We start from the raw sequence: 14,752 nt of genomic DNA, 5'->3' as shown, positions 1-14,752 counted from the left end.
TCCTGCTGATAGTTCAGGACTGTTAGTGGTTACCTGACTATTTGACAGAAAACATTTCCTCTCCTTTATTTAACCTTTGACTCACGAATGTAAAAGTTTTATCAGAGCTATGGTGGGAGCACCGGCGAGGTGGAAGTCTACTTACGGCAACAAGGGTTATGCGTGACTTTGAATAAAAGTCTGAGCTCCTGCCTTATGGCTCATTTGGATTAAAGGAAAATGCTAAGTACGTTTTTAATTAACCATGAAATATCTTGGGCTCTTGCTTTTGTGACAGGCAGTGGCTGTACTTTTGACTAAAGACCATTGTATTCTCAACCAGGGAATACGTACCTATTAAAGCGGTATGGCCGCCTTTCTTGAAGTTTTTCTTTATTATGGAAGCGATGTTTTGTGGCAGCTTTAGGGAAATTGGTGTGTGTTGTTGGAGGTTGTTGTATGATTGTCCTTGCATGTTTGTTTCTCAAGCAGTTATGGATCGTAATGTGAGGAATGCAAATAAAGTGTACAAATCAAGAAAAATAAGCAAGAAACCAGTAATGATTTGGTTGTTTAAGAACCTAAATTATTTTTATTTCAAGTTTAGGCTTCTAAATATTTTAAAATTGAAAATTTAAGCCCTGTTTTTCCTCAATTTATCTACTGTGAAGGAGTTTCATTGATAACCTTATGTTGTTTTCGCACAACAACTCATTAATTATGAAATGCACTGCTCATAAATAATTTTATGAACGCAAGTATGATGGTAAGGTCTTTCTAGTGATGGACTTCAATTTTTTGATTTTTATTTGTTGTTAAGGTACATAGTAGTGTGAGAGTTTTGAGTTAGGAGTAAAATATTACAGGTCTCTGTTAAATTTGGCCATTTCAAAACTTTTGCAGATAGGCCATTTCGGTACTGACTCGAAAAAAAACTGTTACCCAACCGAAACAGATGTGTGCTGGATGACTTTTCTGTGCATAGATTAGTGCTTCTGTGCTAAACAGAGATTAAATAATTTTGCAAGATTTGCTAACAGGACGAGCTAAGAAAATTCTTTTGCCTGTAATACTTCTGGTTTTTAGCTATGGCAAATGCAAGTGCCGCATACATTGCATTATCCAATAGACTGTACCGGATAAAGATGTAAAGTCTATATTATCTATGAATAAATCTATTCACTAGAGTAGTCCAAATAAATTAATAGCATTATTAACACATCTACTTGCAAAATTAGCCTGTGATATGGCAAAAATGTTACTTGACAGCCTTGAGGATATTACAAAATCAAAGGAGCTTATACTTGCTCTTTGAATTGAGAGTCTAAAATACCATCTGATAGCTGTCTCTTACGAACAAACACAACCTGTGTTTATTTTTACTTTTGAATGCAGAGCTGCATTGTATACACACACACACAAATGCACTCTTGGTTATGAAAACAACAAATGTAACAGTTCTTTATTCTGTACTGAATTATTAGCAATTAGCAAATATGTGAAATGCAAAGGGAACTTCTCTGCTTTCCAGTAGATCTTTGTAATATTTCATTGCAGTGAGAACAATATAATTAAAATTCTCAGCAATTAATACTGCAGTTAAGGAGTGCTTTGGAAGAACTGAAGAATATGTGAAAAATAAAGAGAGGACAGGTCTTCAGTGGCTTTTAATTTCATGCCATCTAATGTAGTGGGGTACTTGTTTTGCTTTCCATAGTTATTCAGGTGTAAGAAACACGCTGAAGTTACGTTAACCTCGTGTCTGTGGTTATAAGGCTTAAAGCAATTCTTTTTCCAGTCTTTCGGCTCAGAAAGGAAACCGGCATTTTTAAACTGTTCTCAAGTGTTTGCAATGTTCTTCTTGGTGGTTTTGTTACCTGAAGACATGGAAGTGTATCATCAGCAACCTGATTTTGCTAAGGGAAGAAATTCTTCTATGAGTACTTGGGCCAGCATGCCTTGCCATATGAAAGAAAAATCTCCCCTGGCTTTCTGCTAGGGTTCATTAATTTCAGATAATGATTTTGACCTTTTTAGGCATGGACTTAAAAATTGCATTTAATTTTTCTTTTCACAGCAAGAGGGGAGTCAAGAACATAGATACAAGAAAAATATGGTTGCTATTTTATTGAAGTAGGAGCATTTGTTTTTATAGACTGGTGTTCATAAATGTTAGTTATGAAAAAAAGAATTATCAGGTAAGATTATTTAGAGTATTCTGCAGCAAAATATGCTGATGCATGTATGCTACTAATGCAGAAGTGATAGCGAAAGACTGGACAGCTCTTAGATAATCTAACTAGTTTGCATGTCCAGTGTTATAAAAATACTTTGTGATTTATACCTACTTGGTGCTTTGACTCGGATAAAACGCTAGGAGAGCGTTGCAGTCCCGGCTGTAATTCTTAGACTGGTAAAACTGTTCAATAGCTCTGACATGAATGCTATGCTGAACAATTTTGTTTGCCTGTCTTCTCCACGTTTCAGCAGCATGTAAAAACCAGATTAACTTGATTTCAGAAGATAATAGAACAGGAGTTCTGTTAGAGGTGGAAGAAGACTCCAAGATCAGGTGTTTAGGTGCTGTTGTGGTGGCTGTTTTACGGTTGTGTGCGGCACCCGTGCCTGTAAGCAGCGAGAGGCCTTACGTGCAGTGAAGGAAATGTTATGATTACGTAAGAAAATATTGGAAAGCAGATGTACTAATGTCACACCTTAACTCCTGTCAGCAATACCAAGCATTAAAAGTTTCTGTGAGCATTCAGATGTTGATGTAGTTGTGATTCATAGCCAGTACAGCCTGTGGTCAACTGTGATCAGTATAGAGGCTCAAAAAGAAATCATTGTTTCTGTCTCTTTTTGGCTTGGCAAGAGGAATTCCTTGATGGTTGGTTGTGGGGTTTGCTTTTGTATTTGGTTTTCTTCTTGTTTATTTGTGGGTTTTTTCTTTAAGAACCTGTTGTTAAGCATTTATGACAATAGCAAAGAAAGATGGCTAAAAAATGCATAACTCGATGTTCAGCCAGCATTGGCTCTAACAGATTTCCTATCGGGGAAAACATTTAGGTTCTGCATATTGGGCTATTCAGTTGCTGATAGCATGTTGCCTGAAATATGTAAATACAAAGCTTTAAGGTCTGTCCATAGCACACAGTAAAGCATTTAAAAAATGCGTTGAAGGTATGTCTGTGGATTTTCACTGCACTGAGTAACAGGGTGTGTAGTATTGTTACATATGGGTGTGGAATGTAGTAAATATGTTCCAGGCTCTGTTTCCTTCCCAGCCCCTGTTTTAGTCTCAAACAACTAAAATTAACCATACTATTACCATTTTAGTAATATTCTTTATGATAAAATTCTAACAGACATGAGAGGGTGTGTAATTTGTAAATAGGAGTAATTTATACCAGTACTATTTAGTTTACCAGCCTTATAAGATCTGTACCACAGGCTTAAATAGTGATTATGGAAAGTTCTGTAACATGCGGTCACTGATGGTGGCGTGATTAAAGGTAACTGTTGTGTAAGCAGATGGCCAAAAAATGGAACTGATACCACTGTGTTTGAGTTTCTTTTCTTATACTCTTCAGTTATGTCTTACTTATCTTGGATTCTGTTTAACTCAGAGTATTGCATGCATATGGGCTGCAGGGTTATGTGAAAAGTCTGTTAAGTACTCATGTATTAACGTGCTGGATATTTACAACACTGCTGAACGCTCTCCTGTTTTTAGAATTTAATTCTGTCTACAGAAGTTACTTTACAGGGAGACCAGTATTCTTACATATAATGCGACATCTGTGCTGTGGCATAGCATTGCACCGCTTCCCAAATAAGGGGTACCTGGTCTGCCCAGGTGAAATTGGTTTTCGTTCCCCAGCAAGCAGTTCTCACTGTCTACCAGGTACAACAGGACAGAGAATTTCAAAATTGCAATAGCATCACTGCCGAAAACCGTAACAATTAAAGGTAATGGGAATGGGGTTTGGCAATGATGACAGTTACTTTTGGCGCCTTTAAAACAGTAAGAAGTGAAAGTGTTATGAGCTGATCTACACTGAATGGAACTTCATAAAGAAACATAAGAAACATAAAGAAGCATAAAGAAACGGAGCTTTGCTACTATCTGTCAGTGATGTACCATTAAATTTGTGGGCAGACGTTTGATGTGCTTTGTATTTACATGTAGAAGTATTATGAAAGCATATAGATCAGATTAATTGTAGTAGTATTGTACAAGCACTGGGAAAGATACATTGATATTTTATTACAATGCTTTTCTCCTCTCCTCTTTTAGTTACCTACCATGGTTTGAGGTGTACTACAAGCTCCTAAATACTCTGGCAGATTATTTGGCTAAAGAACAGGTAATCTTAGATATTCTGTTTCTTTGTATAAAATATTTTCCTTGAAATAATGGTCACCATTTGAAGTGCAGTAGAGTGATTCTATACTGTTCAAAAGTTTAAAGTTTTAGTAGAATTTAAAAGCAAATTCTTACATTCATCACCCTGAAATTCAAAGAATCTGACCATAGAGCTGCCTCTGTCACTGGAATCACACATTAATCTTAAAAAGCTACTGAGAATATACCTTTGTGAAGTGTCAGTCTTCGCATAAACAAGTCCTGGGTGAAGTGTGAGCAAAATGTCACATCACTGGAGATGCGTATGACGTATTGATTGTAAACTGTAGATCTCTGGAACTATCTGATTATCAGTTACAAACACTTTTTTTTTTCAGAACTGCATAAAATATGATGTACTGTTTCACCCTTCATATTAAAAAAAATAAAAACTACCTATCCTAATCCTGTCATCTAGACCAGCAAGACAAAATTACTTGCAGCATTTGGTGAAGAATCATGATAGTTTAGTTTGCATATTCATGAGCATTTAGACATATTCCAGGATTACGCAGTAAAGGAAATACTGACATGTGTCTTTGCTGAGAACATTTAAGCTCTACCTTTCTGCTTTAACTACGTTAGTGTACTAGATTGTAATTAAAAAAACCCCCACAGCATCAAACCATCCTGAGTCAGCCATATGCTGTAGACTGGAAAAGCTGACATTTCAAGAATATATGAGCTATAGAATAAGCAATTACTGTGCATTATAGTAAGTGGACTATAGAGAATGATGGTATTTTATGTAAAAAGGAAATACAGTAGGAAAGTTTGGTGTTAGCTGCATTTAAATGAAGTATGGAATGCAAACAAGTTTTACAAATGGTATAGTGAGGCTTTGGCTTTGATTTCACTGTAATAGTAAAAGTTGTTAGTAAGATTGTATTTGACAGAAGGAGTGGGCATTGTCTTGTCCTTTGTTCCGTGCTCACTGGTTCTAGGATTGCAGCTAGTACAGCGACCAGTTAGGTGCCTGGGTTCTAAGTTTGTTGTCCTGTGTGCCAAGAAATCTGTTCTGATGTGTCAGAAAGCTTTAGCAGTGTGGGGAGGTGTTTAGTTGCATTGCCTAGAGCTGTATCTGTTGCTGAGGACTGTTAGGGGACGTTGCTCCTTCTTGACCCAGGCACTATTCATCTGACCGAGAGCTAGACCCCAAATCTTGTTTTCTAGCGTCAGACCCAGTAACGTCGTCGTTCTTGCAGGGAGAGGTGGAAACTTCATGCAAACTCAAACACTGTGTTTAAAAGCTGTCTGTGGCTTAGCACGGTTGGTTTTTGTTTTACTTTCACAACAAAAGTAATTCAATCTCCATGAACAAAAACCCTAACCTGACTGAAAACCCTAAACCAAACAAAAACTCCAGCCGTATCTCTTTCTCAAGTAAATGTCTCTTTTGGAGATCAGGGTAGGGGATCCTGATTAAATACGGTCCTGCATGTACGTTTTAGAAAACCTTACTAACTGTTGTATGTGCTCTGATGAGTCACTTTTAACACATGCAGTGTAGCTCGTAGCATACAATATGTAGCTGCATGGTTAGTAAAACTTGTGATAGACAAATATGATGGCTAACAGTTTTAGGAGGGTGATGTCCATGATGCACAGACCAGCTGGATGTGTTCAGGCTCTTTCCGGTTGTAAATGGTGTGGTTGATTTAAGGAGTTTATGGGGAAACATGTAAGAGATTAACAACTTACAGATATAACAATTTTCTGAGAGACAAAGTTATCTTGAACTTTATACTTAGTATTTCAATATTCACTGTGAATTGCAATTGTCTTTCTCCTTAAATACACATATGTATCTTTGTCAATGTGTAGTTTGTGTAGTAAATGGTAATTAGTCGGATTTTATACAATAATTAACTACCTTTTAAAAATATTTCCTACAGGAAAATGACTCAAATGATTTGCTAAAATCATTGTATAGCCATCCTGTGCCAAAGGCGAACGCTTTAGTCAGTTTAAGTGTGGTAAGTATTCTCCATTTAACTTCTTCTCCTACTACTGACTATAAAACAAACAAACAAAAAAAAACCCTCTGTAAAGAGTAAACTTCTATTGCTTCCTATCATTAACTGGCCTGGAAAAATTCTTTTTTCCCCCTCACTATGGAGAACAGTTTGTCTCATGTTGTATAAAAGTCATAGTTGTAACAAAACATAAATTTGAATTTTGCTCTATGGCTGAGAAAGTAAACTCCAGTGGGTTTTGGCAGTGCTAGCACTACTTTTTGTGCTTCCAGCTGTTTCAGGTAGATAATTTTTGTTTCTCCTGCTGTGAATCAGTGGATACTACCTCCCTTTTATTGCCTCTTATGTCTGAGTAGGTAGACTTGCGGGATTGGATAAAAATGTGTAAGCTGGCTTCTTTCCCCGTCTTCCTGCCCCTTCTTCCTAGTTTTGCTTGATCATGCAAAAATGCTGTAGGGAAGCAGTGTACTGCATTACACAAAACTTTCAGCACATCTAGGTGAAAGATGTGTCCATGCCTACCTTGCTTTTGTGCTCGGGCTTGTTACAGTGTGGGACTGACCATTGGTAGCATGGCAAGGTGGTGGTGTATGGCAGAAATGTCCAAAAGTGAGCCTGGCTGTTAAAGTTCCTGAACAGAAATTGTATATGGACTCGTCTTTAAATACGTTCATAGAGCCTGCATGAGATGTCAGGTGATAGAGAGGCTCTGCTGTCTCCAGGACGTTGTTCACGTTCACAGCATGTGTGCAATACTGCCTGCATAAGGAACCGTGAGCAAACTATTGCAGTTTGCAGGGCAGAGAAAGAAGTGACTTATATAAAGGCTTCCCTTATGCACATACTGAAAGATCACTAGGTTATTTACCCTGACCTTTTCTGTGTGATTTCCTGTTACTTTTAACTCATTTATTTTAGAATTGAGCCCGACGCTTGAAGTAAGCACATGCTCTAGAAAAGCCTCCAGCCATATATGGAGAGTCTGCCACCTCCCTTCTAGTAGTTCCTCACCCTCGCTGCCTCACATAACAACGCTGCCCCACATAACGCTGCCCCCCTTTTAATCTGCCACATTTCAGATTCCTTGTTAGGATTTTTTTCCCTGGGATGCAGAGGCCTAATATTTTTCCCCCTTGAACAGTGCTAATCCACTGCATTTGGAAATGGTTCCAGTCTTGTGTGTGGTTTCTTGTGTGTGGTTTTTCACCAGAATAACATACTGGTTTTTGATTCTGCAGTTGTTTCTTTTGCTAAGGTTTTTCCTTCTGTAGTCGATGTAGTATTTTCAAGTTATTTTCAATTCACAGTAGCGTTGCCAAGAATACTTCTGTATATCAAATAGTATTTTGCCACCCTTAATTGCAGTATTATAACCAATTCTAATTTGGCAACCATAAAATGCTTTATTAATTCCTTGAAAAAATTTACTGCATTCCAGGGAGATGTAGAGAAGTTTGAAAAATACTTTTAGCTTGCGTTTCTTGCAAAGTCTTACTGCCCCTTGCTCTCAGTGATGCAGTTTGTCTTGCACAGAACTTGCCCACCTCAAAATGAATGTTATGCTGACCCTGGAATGAATGTTGTGAAATACACCTGGCAACACTGGGATGGCAAATTGCTTGCAATAAAGTTGAGGCTTGCTGCTTTTATTTCAATATTATCTGACTTTTGAGATTATTACCTTTTTTTTTTTCCTCAGTTGTCTCTTGTTCCCAGTAGCGTGTTACATCAAAGAGTTTGATAATCTTTTGAGCTGAGCAGTGATTATCTAAATGCAGGCTTCTTGACAAATGCTTGGCTGCAGGTACAGTCGAGCAAATGTAGGTTCAGAGGGGGCAGAGCAGGAAGGAATAGGTTAGCCTGAATCAGAGCGCTTGCTGGATCTACGGGCATCTCTGGTTTTGTCATTCGAGAGCTGCAGGGAGCAGGGCAATGTTTATGGTTTCTTTGAACTCTCAAGTTCGTACGCCTATTCTTTTATATTGATACTCCTTTCTTACTCCTCATATATTGTAAATAAGCAGGACTGGAACCTTCAGTAGTAATAGGCTTATAAAGAAGTTACAGCCTGGAAAAATAATTGTAGGAATGACTTCATGAGGTGGCTTTTCTTTGTGCCAGGATCAGTCTGGTTCAAATTTCCTAATTCAGCAAGAGCCCTCCTACCACTTTACTCAGGTACGCTGCAGGGTAGGGTTCGTAGGGGTTGAAGCAGGGCTTGGATGGCAGACCACAGTGGTACTTAGGATTGCGTGTATATCACCATGAATAAAATATGCTCAGTGTCTGGATATGTGGTATTTCCCAGTAATCCTTGGTCAGGAGGATGCCAAAATGCCTTGGTCCAGTTAGGGACAAAGTCCTGCTCTTACTTACCGTTCCCACTGAGAAATATTCTACAGCTGAAATTTGGGGGGTGATAATTCGTTCTACGAAACCAGAGTTTAAATATAATTTGGGTCAGTATTATTTTACCATTAGAAGACTAACAAAATTTATTTATTTTTTTGTTATTGGAAAAGCTAGTCTGATGTCAAATGAGGGAGGAATGCAAGGAGTAAAACATATTTTCAGTCAATATTTTAGACATGGAATATTACAAACGTTAGAGTCAGCTTTGGCGTTTTTGTTGGAAAACTAAAAAATCAATTGTTCAATCTTTCTCTCATCTTGCATAAGAACCAAGAGATGATTTTTGCAAGTGAGCAAGTTTTGAAAAAACAGCCTTTTCTTGTATCGGTGAGTTTAAAAGGCACTGACTATCTAAAGACTGTTGCAATTAAAGAAATAATTACTTGCTATAGGATCTCTCTTTTGATTTCAGGCTTATTTGTACCTGTCCTTTGGGGAATTCTCGTGCTGTCTTTAGCCTAAAAGAGCAGTCTTGTATTAATGTACCTATTCCGTTGCAATCAATCTAACTTCAGAGCTTTGTGTGTATGCGTCATAATCTTTTCATAAAATCAGACCCTTCAATTGATGAACAGAAGTTGGCGTTTTCTAGTTTCCTTCTTGGAGAAAACTTTAGACAGGACAGGAGCTATTAATTTCATATCTCTTCCAAGGTCGTACACATTCCTAAGGGAGTTCAGGAAGATGTGCAAGGGCTTTGTACCACATTATTTTTGCTGCTTTATGACTCTTAATGACTGCAGTAATGGGTCTTTGCGTTTCCTAGTTCTCACTTCCTTTTCTGCTTAATGAGTGAAATATTATTACTTTGTTAATTATAAATAATTATTTCTCTAAGTTATTAACTTCATTACTCAGAAATCTTTTGATAAATATTCTGTGACCTTATTACATATAGGAAATAACTTTCTGTTCTCACTATACTTCTGAAGAATGTAGGCATTCCATTAATCTAAATATTTTGCTGTTCTTGACTAGAGGAAAAAAAAAACTTAGCTTTTTTTCCTCTGTTGATGCAAAACAAAAACTAGGATACTTACTCTGCAAGTGCTATGATGTTTATGGGCACCTCCTTTAAGCCATTTTTTTTTTCTTAAATTCTTAACTACTGTGAAATGACCTAATTTATGGAGAAAAAATTCTATAAAATGTACCAGCATGGTTTAATAAGTCTCCTACACAGTTATTAATTATAATTTTAACATACAGTATAAAAATGAAGATCTTTGAAAAACGTCAAAATTCCCTTAAAAACAAGTAAAAGCTAAAAAGTCAGTAATTATCACATTTATTTATTATGAACTTAACGTTTTTTGTCCTTTGAAATTTTGTCTAATATGCAAAAATGCCTAAAAATTACTGAGCTAAGTCCATGTCTGATTACTACTAAACGCACTGGATTAATGAGAATAGTTTAAATTACATCTGCTTTTAGTTTAATCCATTTTGTATTTACAAACTAAGATGCATAAAATTGCTAATGTATGTCATAAGTGATTGCCGAATCTCAAGCTGTCAGACTTTGCTTTTCTGTTGGCACCTTTTTGATTCAGGGATGTTTGGAAAGAGAAGAGAGTATGTGTCAAGTAATAATATTTCTGTTCTAATTAATGTTCTCTTGTGAATGATTTTTTTCCTTTTCCATTCTAAATTTGTATTTTGTTCTTCAACACTGTTTGGTTTAGTTGCAATTTTTAAATTATTGCTGAAGTTAATCAGTGCTGCTCTCAGGCTCGTACAACCTTTAAAGCTGGCTTAATTTCGATGTTATTACAAAACTGCAGCCCAGTGTTTTGTTCCTTTTGGTTTGTGCGCTGTGCTGAACCAGAGCTTGTCGTTTCATGTCGTGATCTGCTTAATTCTTTGTCTGGTAAGAACGCTGTTGGAAAAAATGGCTATTTGCTTAAACAGAGATGGGGTTGAAAATCCTAAACGCTGGTTTGTTGGTTTTTTTTGGAAAAGAACTTTGGTTCCTGTGTGCATAAATTATTAATTATTTTTCCCTATTGATTAGCACTCGTATTTCATTACTCCTGATATAACTGGGTTGCCAACTGTCCCTGAAAGCGTAAGTATGCCGTTTCTTTTTTAAATATTTACAAGAAGTATCAACCTCATTCGGTGGGTAGCACTGAACTCTGCTTTTATCAATAGGACATGTTTTGTTTTTTTTTCCCAAGACTGTTTTTAGGATATGATTTATGTCTATTATTACAACCTTTAGCTCACAGTTACTGTTGAGTACATCATTAACTCATTTTTAAAGCATTAACAGGGCATTTTTGACCACTGCTGTGTTCACCCTTTGTTTGTAATTACTTGGATTCTTTGCATTTATTGGGAATATTTATGTAAAATGTATTACAATTGAGAAGCGTGTGTTATTTGAATACTTGCCCTTTAAAAACTGTGTTGCTAAGCTGTGAATTCAGCTACCAAGACATCCAGTTATTTTTGGGGGTAGAAGGCATTGTTTCAGGATTTCCGAAAAGATGCCGTACCGGCGTACGCTTGGCAGGTGGGCAAGCACCAGGAATGGTGTTGGTGGTTGTTATTTTTATTTTTAATTATTATTGGGTTTTAAACAAGACTTGCATTCTGTAGATGCTAAATCCTTGATCATGCTATGGATAGATTAGAATCACAGAATGTTGGGGTTGGAAGGGACGTCCAGAGCTCACTCAGTGCAACCCCCTGCCAGCAGGTCACACAGGAACATGTCCGGGTGGGTTTGAAAGTCTCCAGAGAGGGAGCCCCCCCAGCCTCTCTGGGCAGCCTGGGCCAGGGCTCCGGCACCCGCACAGCCAACAAGTTTCTCCTCGTGTTGAGGTGGAACTTCCTATGTCCCATTATTCCTTGTCCTATTGCTGGGCACCACTGAGAAGAGATTGTCACTTTCCTCCTTGACCCCCCCACCCCTCAGATATTTCTCTACGTTCATAAGGTCCCTCTCAGCCGTCTCCTTTCCAGGCTGAACAGCCCCAGGTCTCTCAGTCTCTCTTCCCAGCAGAGATGTTCAGTCCCTCGATCACCCTCGTAGCTCTCCCTTGGACTCTCTCCAGTAGGTCCCTGTCTCTCTGGAACTGGGGAGCCCCAAACTGGACCCAGGATTCCAGGGGTGGTCTCCCCAGGGCAGAGCAGAGGGGCAGGAGAACCTCCCTAGCCCTGCTGGACACACTTTTCTTGATGCCCCCCGGGATCCCACTGGCCCTCTTGGCCACACGGGCACGGTGCTGTCCCAGGGACACTCACTGCCCACTGGGACTCCAAGGTCTGTCTCCGCGGGTCTGCTTTCCAGCAGGACGTCCCCTGATCTGTGCTGGTGCTGGTGTTACTCCTCCCCAGATGGGGCACTCTACACTTGTCCTTGTTGAACTCCATGAGGTTCCCCTTTGCCCAGCTCTCCAGCCTGTCCAGATCTTGTTGGATGGCAGCTCAGCCTGTAGGTGTGTCAGACACCCCCCCCCGTTTTGTATCATCAGCGAACTTGCTGAGGGTGCTCTCTGTCCCCTCGTCCAGGTTGCTGATGAAGATACTGAACAAAACTGATCCCAGGGAAACCACTGGCCACAGGCCTCCTCTGTTCTAAAGAATTCTCCTTGCTCATTGCTTGGGGTTCTGATAAAACATAGCTTTGGAGAGTGGAAGGTGTGTTATGTGTTTAACCTGAAGAAAATATGGGGAAGCTTCTCTCTGGGCCTCTGGCTGGTGGAAGAGCTTGTCATGGTGCTGCTGTGGATTTATTTTTCTGATCCTGTGGGAGAAAGGAAAGTGCCTTTCTAAAATTCTTTTTTTACTCCATCTATAAAAGCCTCATCCTTCCAGTATGAATCAAAATAGTATGGTACTAATGGAGGATTAGAACTTGCAGTGAGTGAAGAGGTGAGGTAATTGCAGTAAAGAAGCAATAAAATTAATTTTCTTGGTTGTAAGATTCAGGGGCAGTGACTTTTCAGATGTAACACAGAAATAACTGTGACTGTCTCCCAGAGATAAGTCAGTCTGTAAAAGACTGCAAGCTCTTCTATACCACAGCTTTTGCCACACAAAACACTGTTATCAACGATCTTAGAGGATGTCCGAGGTAAATCGTTTTTATCTCTTCCAAAATTTTATGCAGCGTGGACCGAAAATAACTGTATTTCGTGTCTTTGAATTAATAATGCATTTCTGAATTTGTATGAAACCAGATAAACCATTGGATCTTTGTTTGTCTCTTCAATACCTTTTTGTTTTTTAATTTCCCCCTCACCAAAAAGGAGGTCAACCTTCCCATCATTGTCTGGGCTTTAACTAAAATCAGGGGGGTTACCCTACCTTGAAGCCTTTACCACTTGTCCTGCCCTCGCTGTTTTTCAAGGGTGGGTTACCTTGGTGCCATGTGTTGGTGAGAGTTTTGGTTTTAGATACAATAACAAATGTGTGAAGTTATATGTTGTGTGTGCTGGTATATTTCCATGCATATTCTCTAACTTGTACAAAAATTACTGTTTTCCTAGACGCTTTTGCTGGTGGCTGGTTTAGATTATTCAGAACCTGTATGTCCTTGGCACTGTGCCATGCAGAAATGCTATTCAGCTGGAACACAGAGTTCCTTTCCCGCCCACCTTTTTCTCTTTTTTCCCCCACTTTCGAGTTGTCTGAACTATAAATAAGAGGTGCTGTTGACTTTGCTTTTCATTAAACCCACAGTGGGCATGGCACAGGGTTGCTTTCTGGGGACGAAAGGTGTGGCTGCAGGAAGGAGCTGGTTGGTGCCTTCTACCAGTGCTGCTGGACGTTTGATGTCCTGGCATATACAGCTTGGTGTTTTCCAACAAGCTGTTTCACTGCACTTGAAGTAGAATAAAATGCGTTTATTTTGGGAGAGCCTGGCAGTTTTTTTTATTATAGCTGTCACAGAACAGTTATTGTGGTCGTAGAAGATCTGTCCCTGGATTGGGAGTAACGGTTACCTTAATAGCAGCATATGGTGCTATTGATCTAATACCAAATTTAATATTTTTTGTAAAATTGAAAAAAAAAAGGCAAAACTGAATTTGCAAGCATAATCAAATATTAGTGACTTACACCAAGGTTAGATTTTCATTGGCTTTAAAACCCAATCAATTATTCTTAAATAATAAAAATTCTAACGCAAAGGGAATTATGTCTTAGTTTTGGGTTGGGTTTTCTGCCTGTCTATTAATTGGACAAAAATTTTCAGAAGTAATATGTAAAGTGTTCCTCTTGGCTACTGCTGTTGCTATATTGTTAACATCTTATTTATTTAAACAGAGAAACCTCACTGAATATTTTGTTGCTGTGGATGTGAACAACATGCTGCAACTTTATGCCAGTATGTTGCATGAGAGACGAATCATTATTACCTCTAGCAAACTAAGCACTGTAAGTACTTCACACATCTCCTTTTAAGTAGAATATATTGAACATTTCACAAAATGACCTGCAGACCTTTGTGGTTTTAGATATGTTCCATGTGTACTTATAAGACAATATCTACATACTTTTCTGATATATGGTTTTAGTCTGGCTCTTGAAGTACAAAAGTCTGATTTATATAAGACCTACTCAGATACATTAAGTCAGGTTAATTATTTTTCTTATCAGGAGATGAGAGTTCTTTAACTCTCCTGAGTTCATTTTTGTGCCTTCTAACCTAAAAAGAATTCTTAAGGGCTATTATAAGATCTTTATTATTCACTTGTGGCTTATTCCATTGGAGCTACTTGAAAGAAATCAAGGGTCCGTAATAATAGCTGCTATCCTAACCTGGTAATAGGTAGATTCATCTTTGTTAGAGTGGTTTGAGAGTGCCTACTGTAATAGCTCTGATTTGGAGCAGCTCTTCAGACTGATAATAACGTACAACTCAAAATACCTTTTTTTTTTTTGTATTAAAGGTTTTAGGCTACTGCCTGCATTAAAAGTGTGTTGGGTTTTTTGTTTTCCTTGTGCTTGCCTGGACTGCTTAATAAAT

The 14,752-nt window shown here is 38.3% G+C and overlaps 1 protein-coding gene across 1 annotated transcript in view; it reads left to right on the top strand.

The window, feature by feature from the left end:
• The window catches only part of LOC104273455 (DENN domain-containing protein 1B-like), a gene marked incomplete at its 5' end in the record, with an annotated part of 79,890 nt that extends 65,679 nt beyond the window's left edge, over nucleotides 1-14,211 (top strand). Inside the window, 4 exons of the mRNA XM_009868793.1 lie at nucleotides 4,277-4,346; nucleotides 6,280-6,360; nucleotides 10,787-10,840; nucleotides 14,050-14,211. Coding sequence (XP_009867095.1) covers nucleotides 4,277-4,346; nucleotides 6,280-6,360; nucleotides 10,787-10,840; nucleotides 14,050-14,187 — 343 coding nt within the window. The remainder of the gene's footprint in view (nucleotides 1-4,276; nucleotides 4,347-6,279; nucleotides 6,361-10,786; nucleotides 10,841-14,049) is intronic.
• Nucleotides 14,212-14,752: the final 541 nt, after the last annotated feature.

Source organism: Apaloderma vittatum, unplaced genomic scaffold (genome assembly GCF_000703405.1).
Source record: "Apaloderma vittatum isolate BGI_N311 unplaced genomic scaffold, ASM70340v1 scaffold14884, whole genome shotgun sequence".
In the NCBI taxonomy this organism is placed as follows: Eukaryota; Metazoa; Chordata; class Aves; order Trogoniformes; family Trogonidae; genus Apaloderma; species Apaloderma vittatum.
This window is presented reverse-complemented; position numbering and strand designations above follow the sequence as displayed.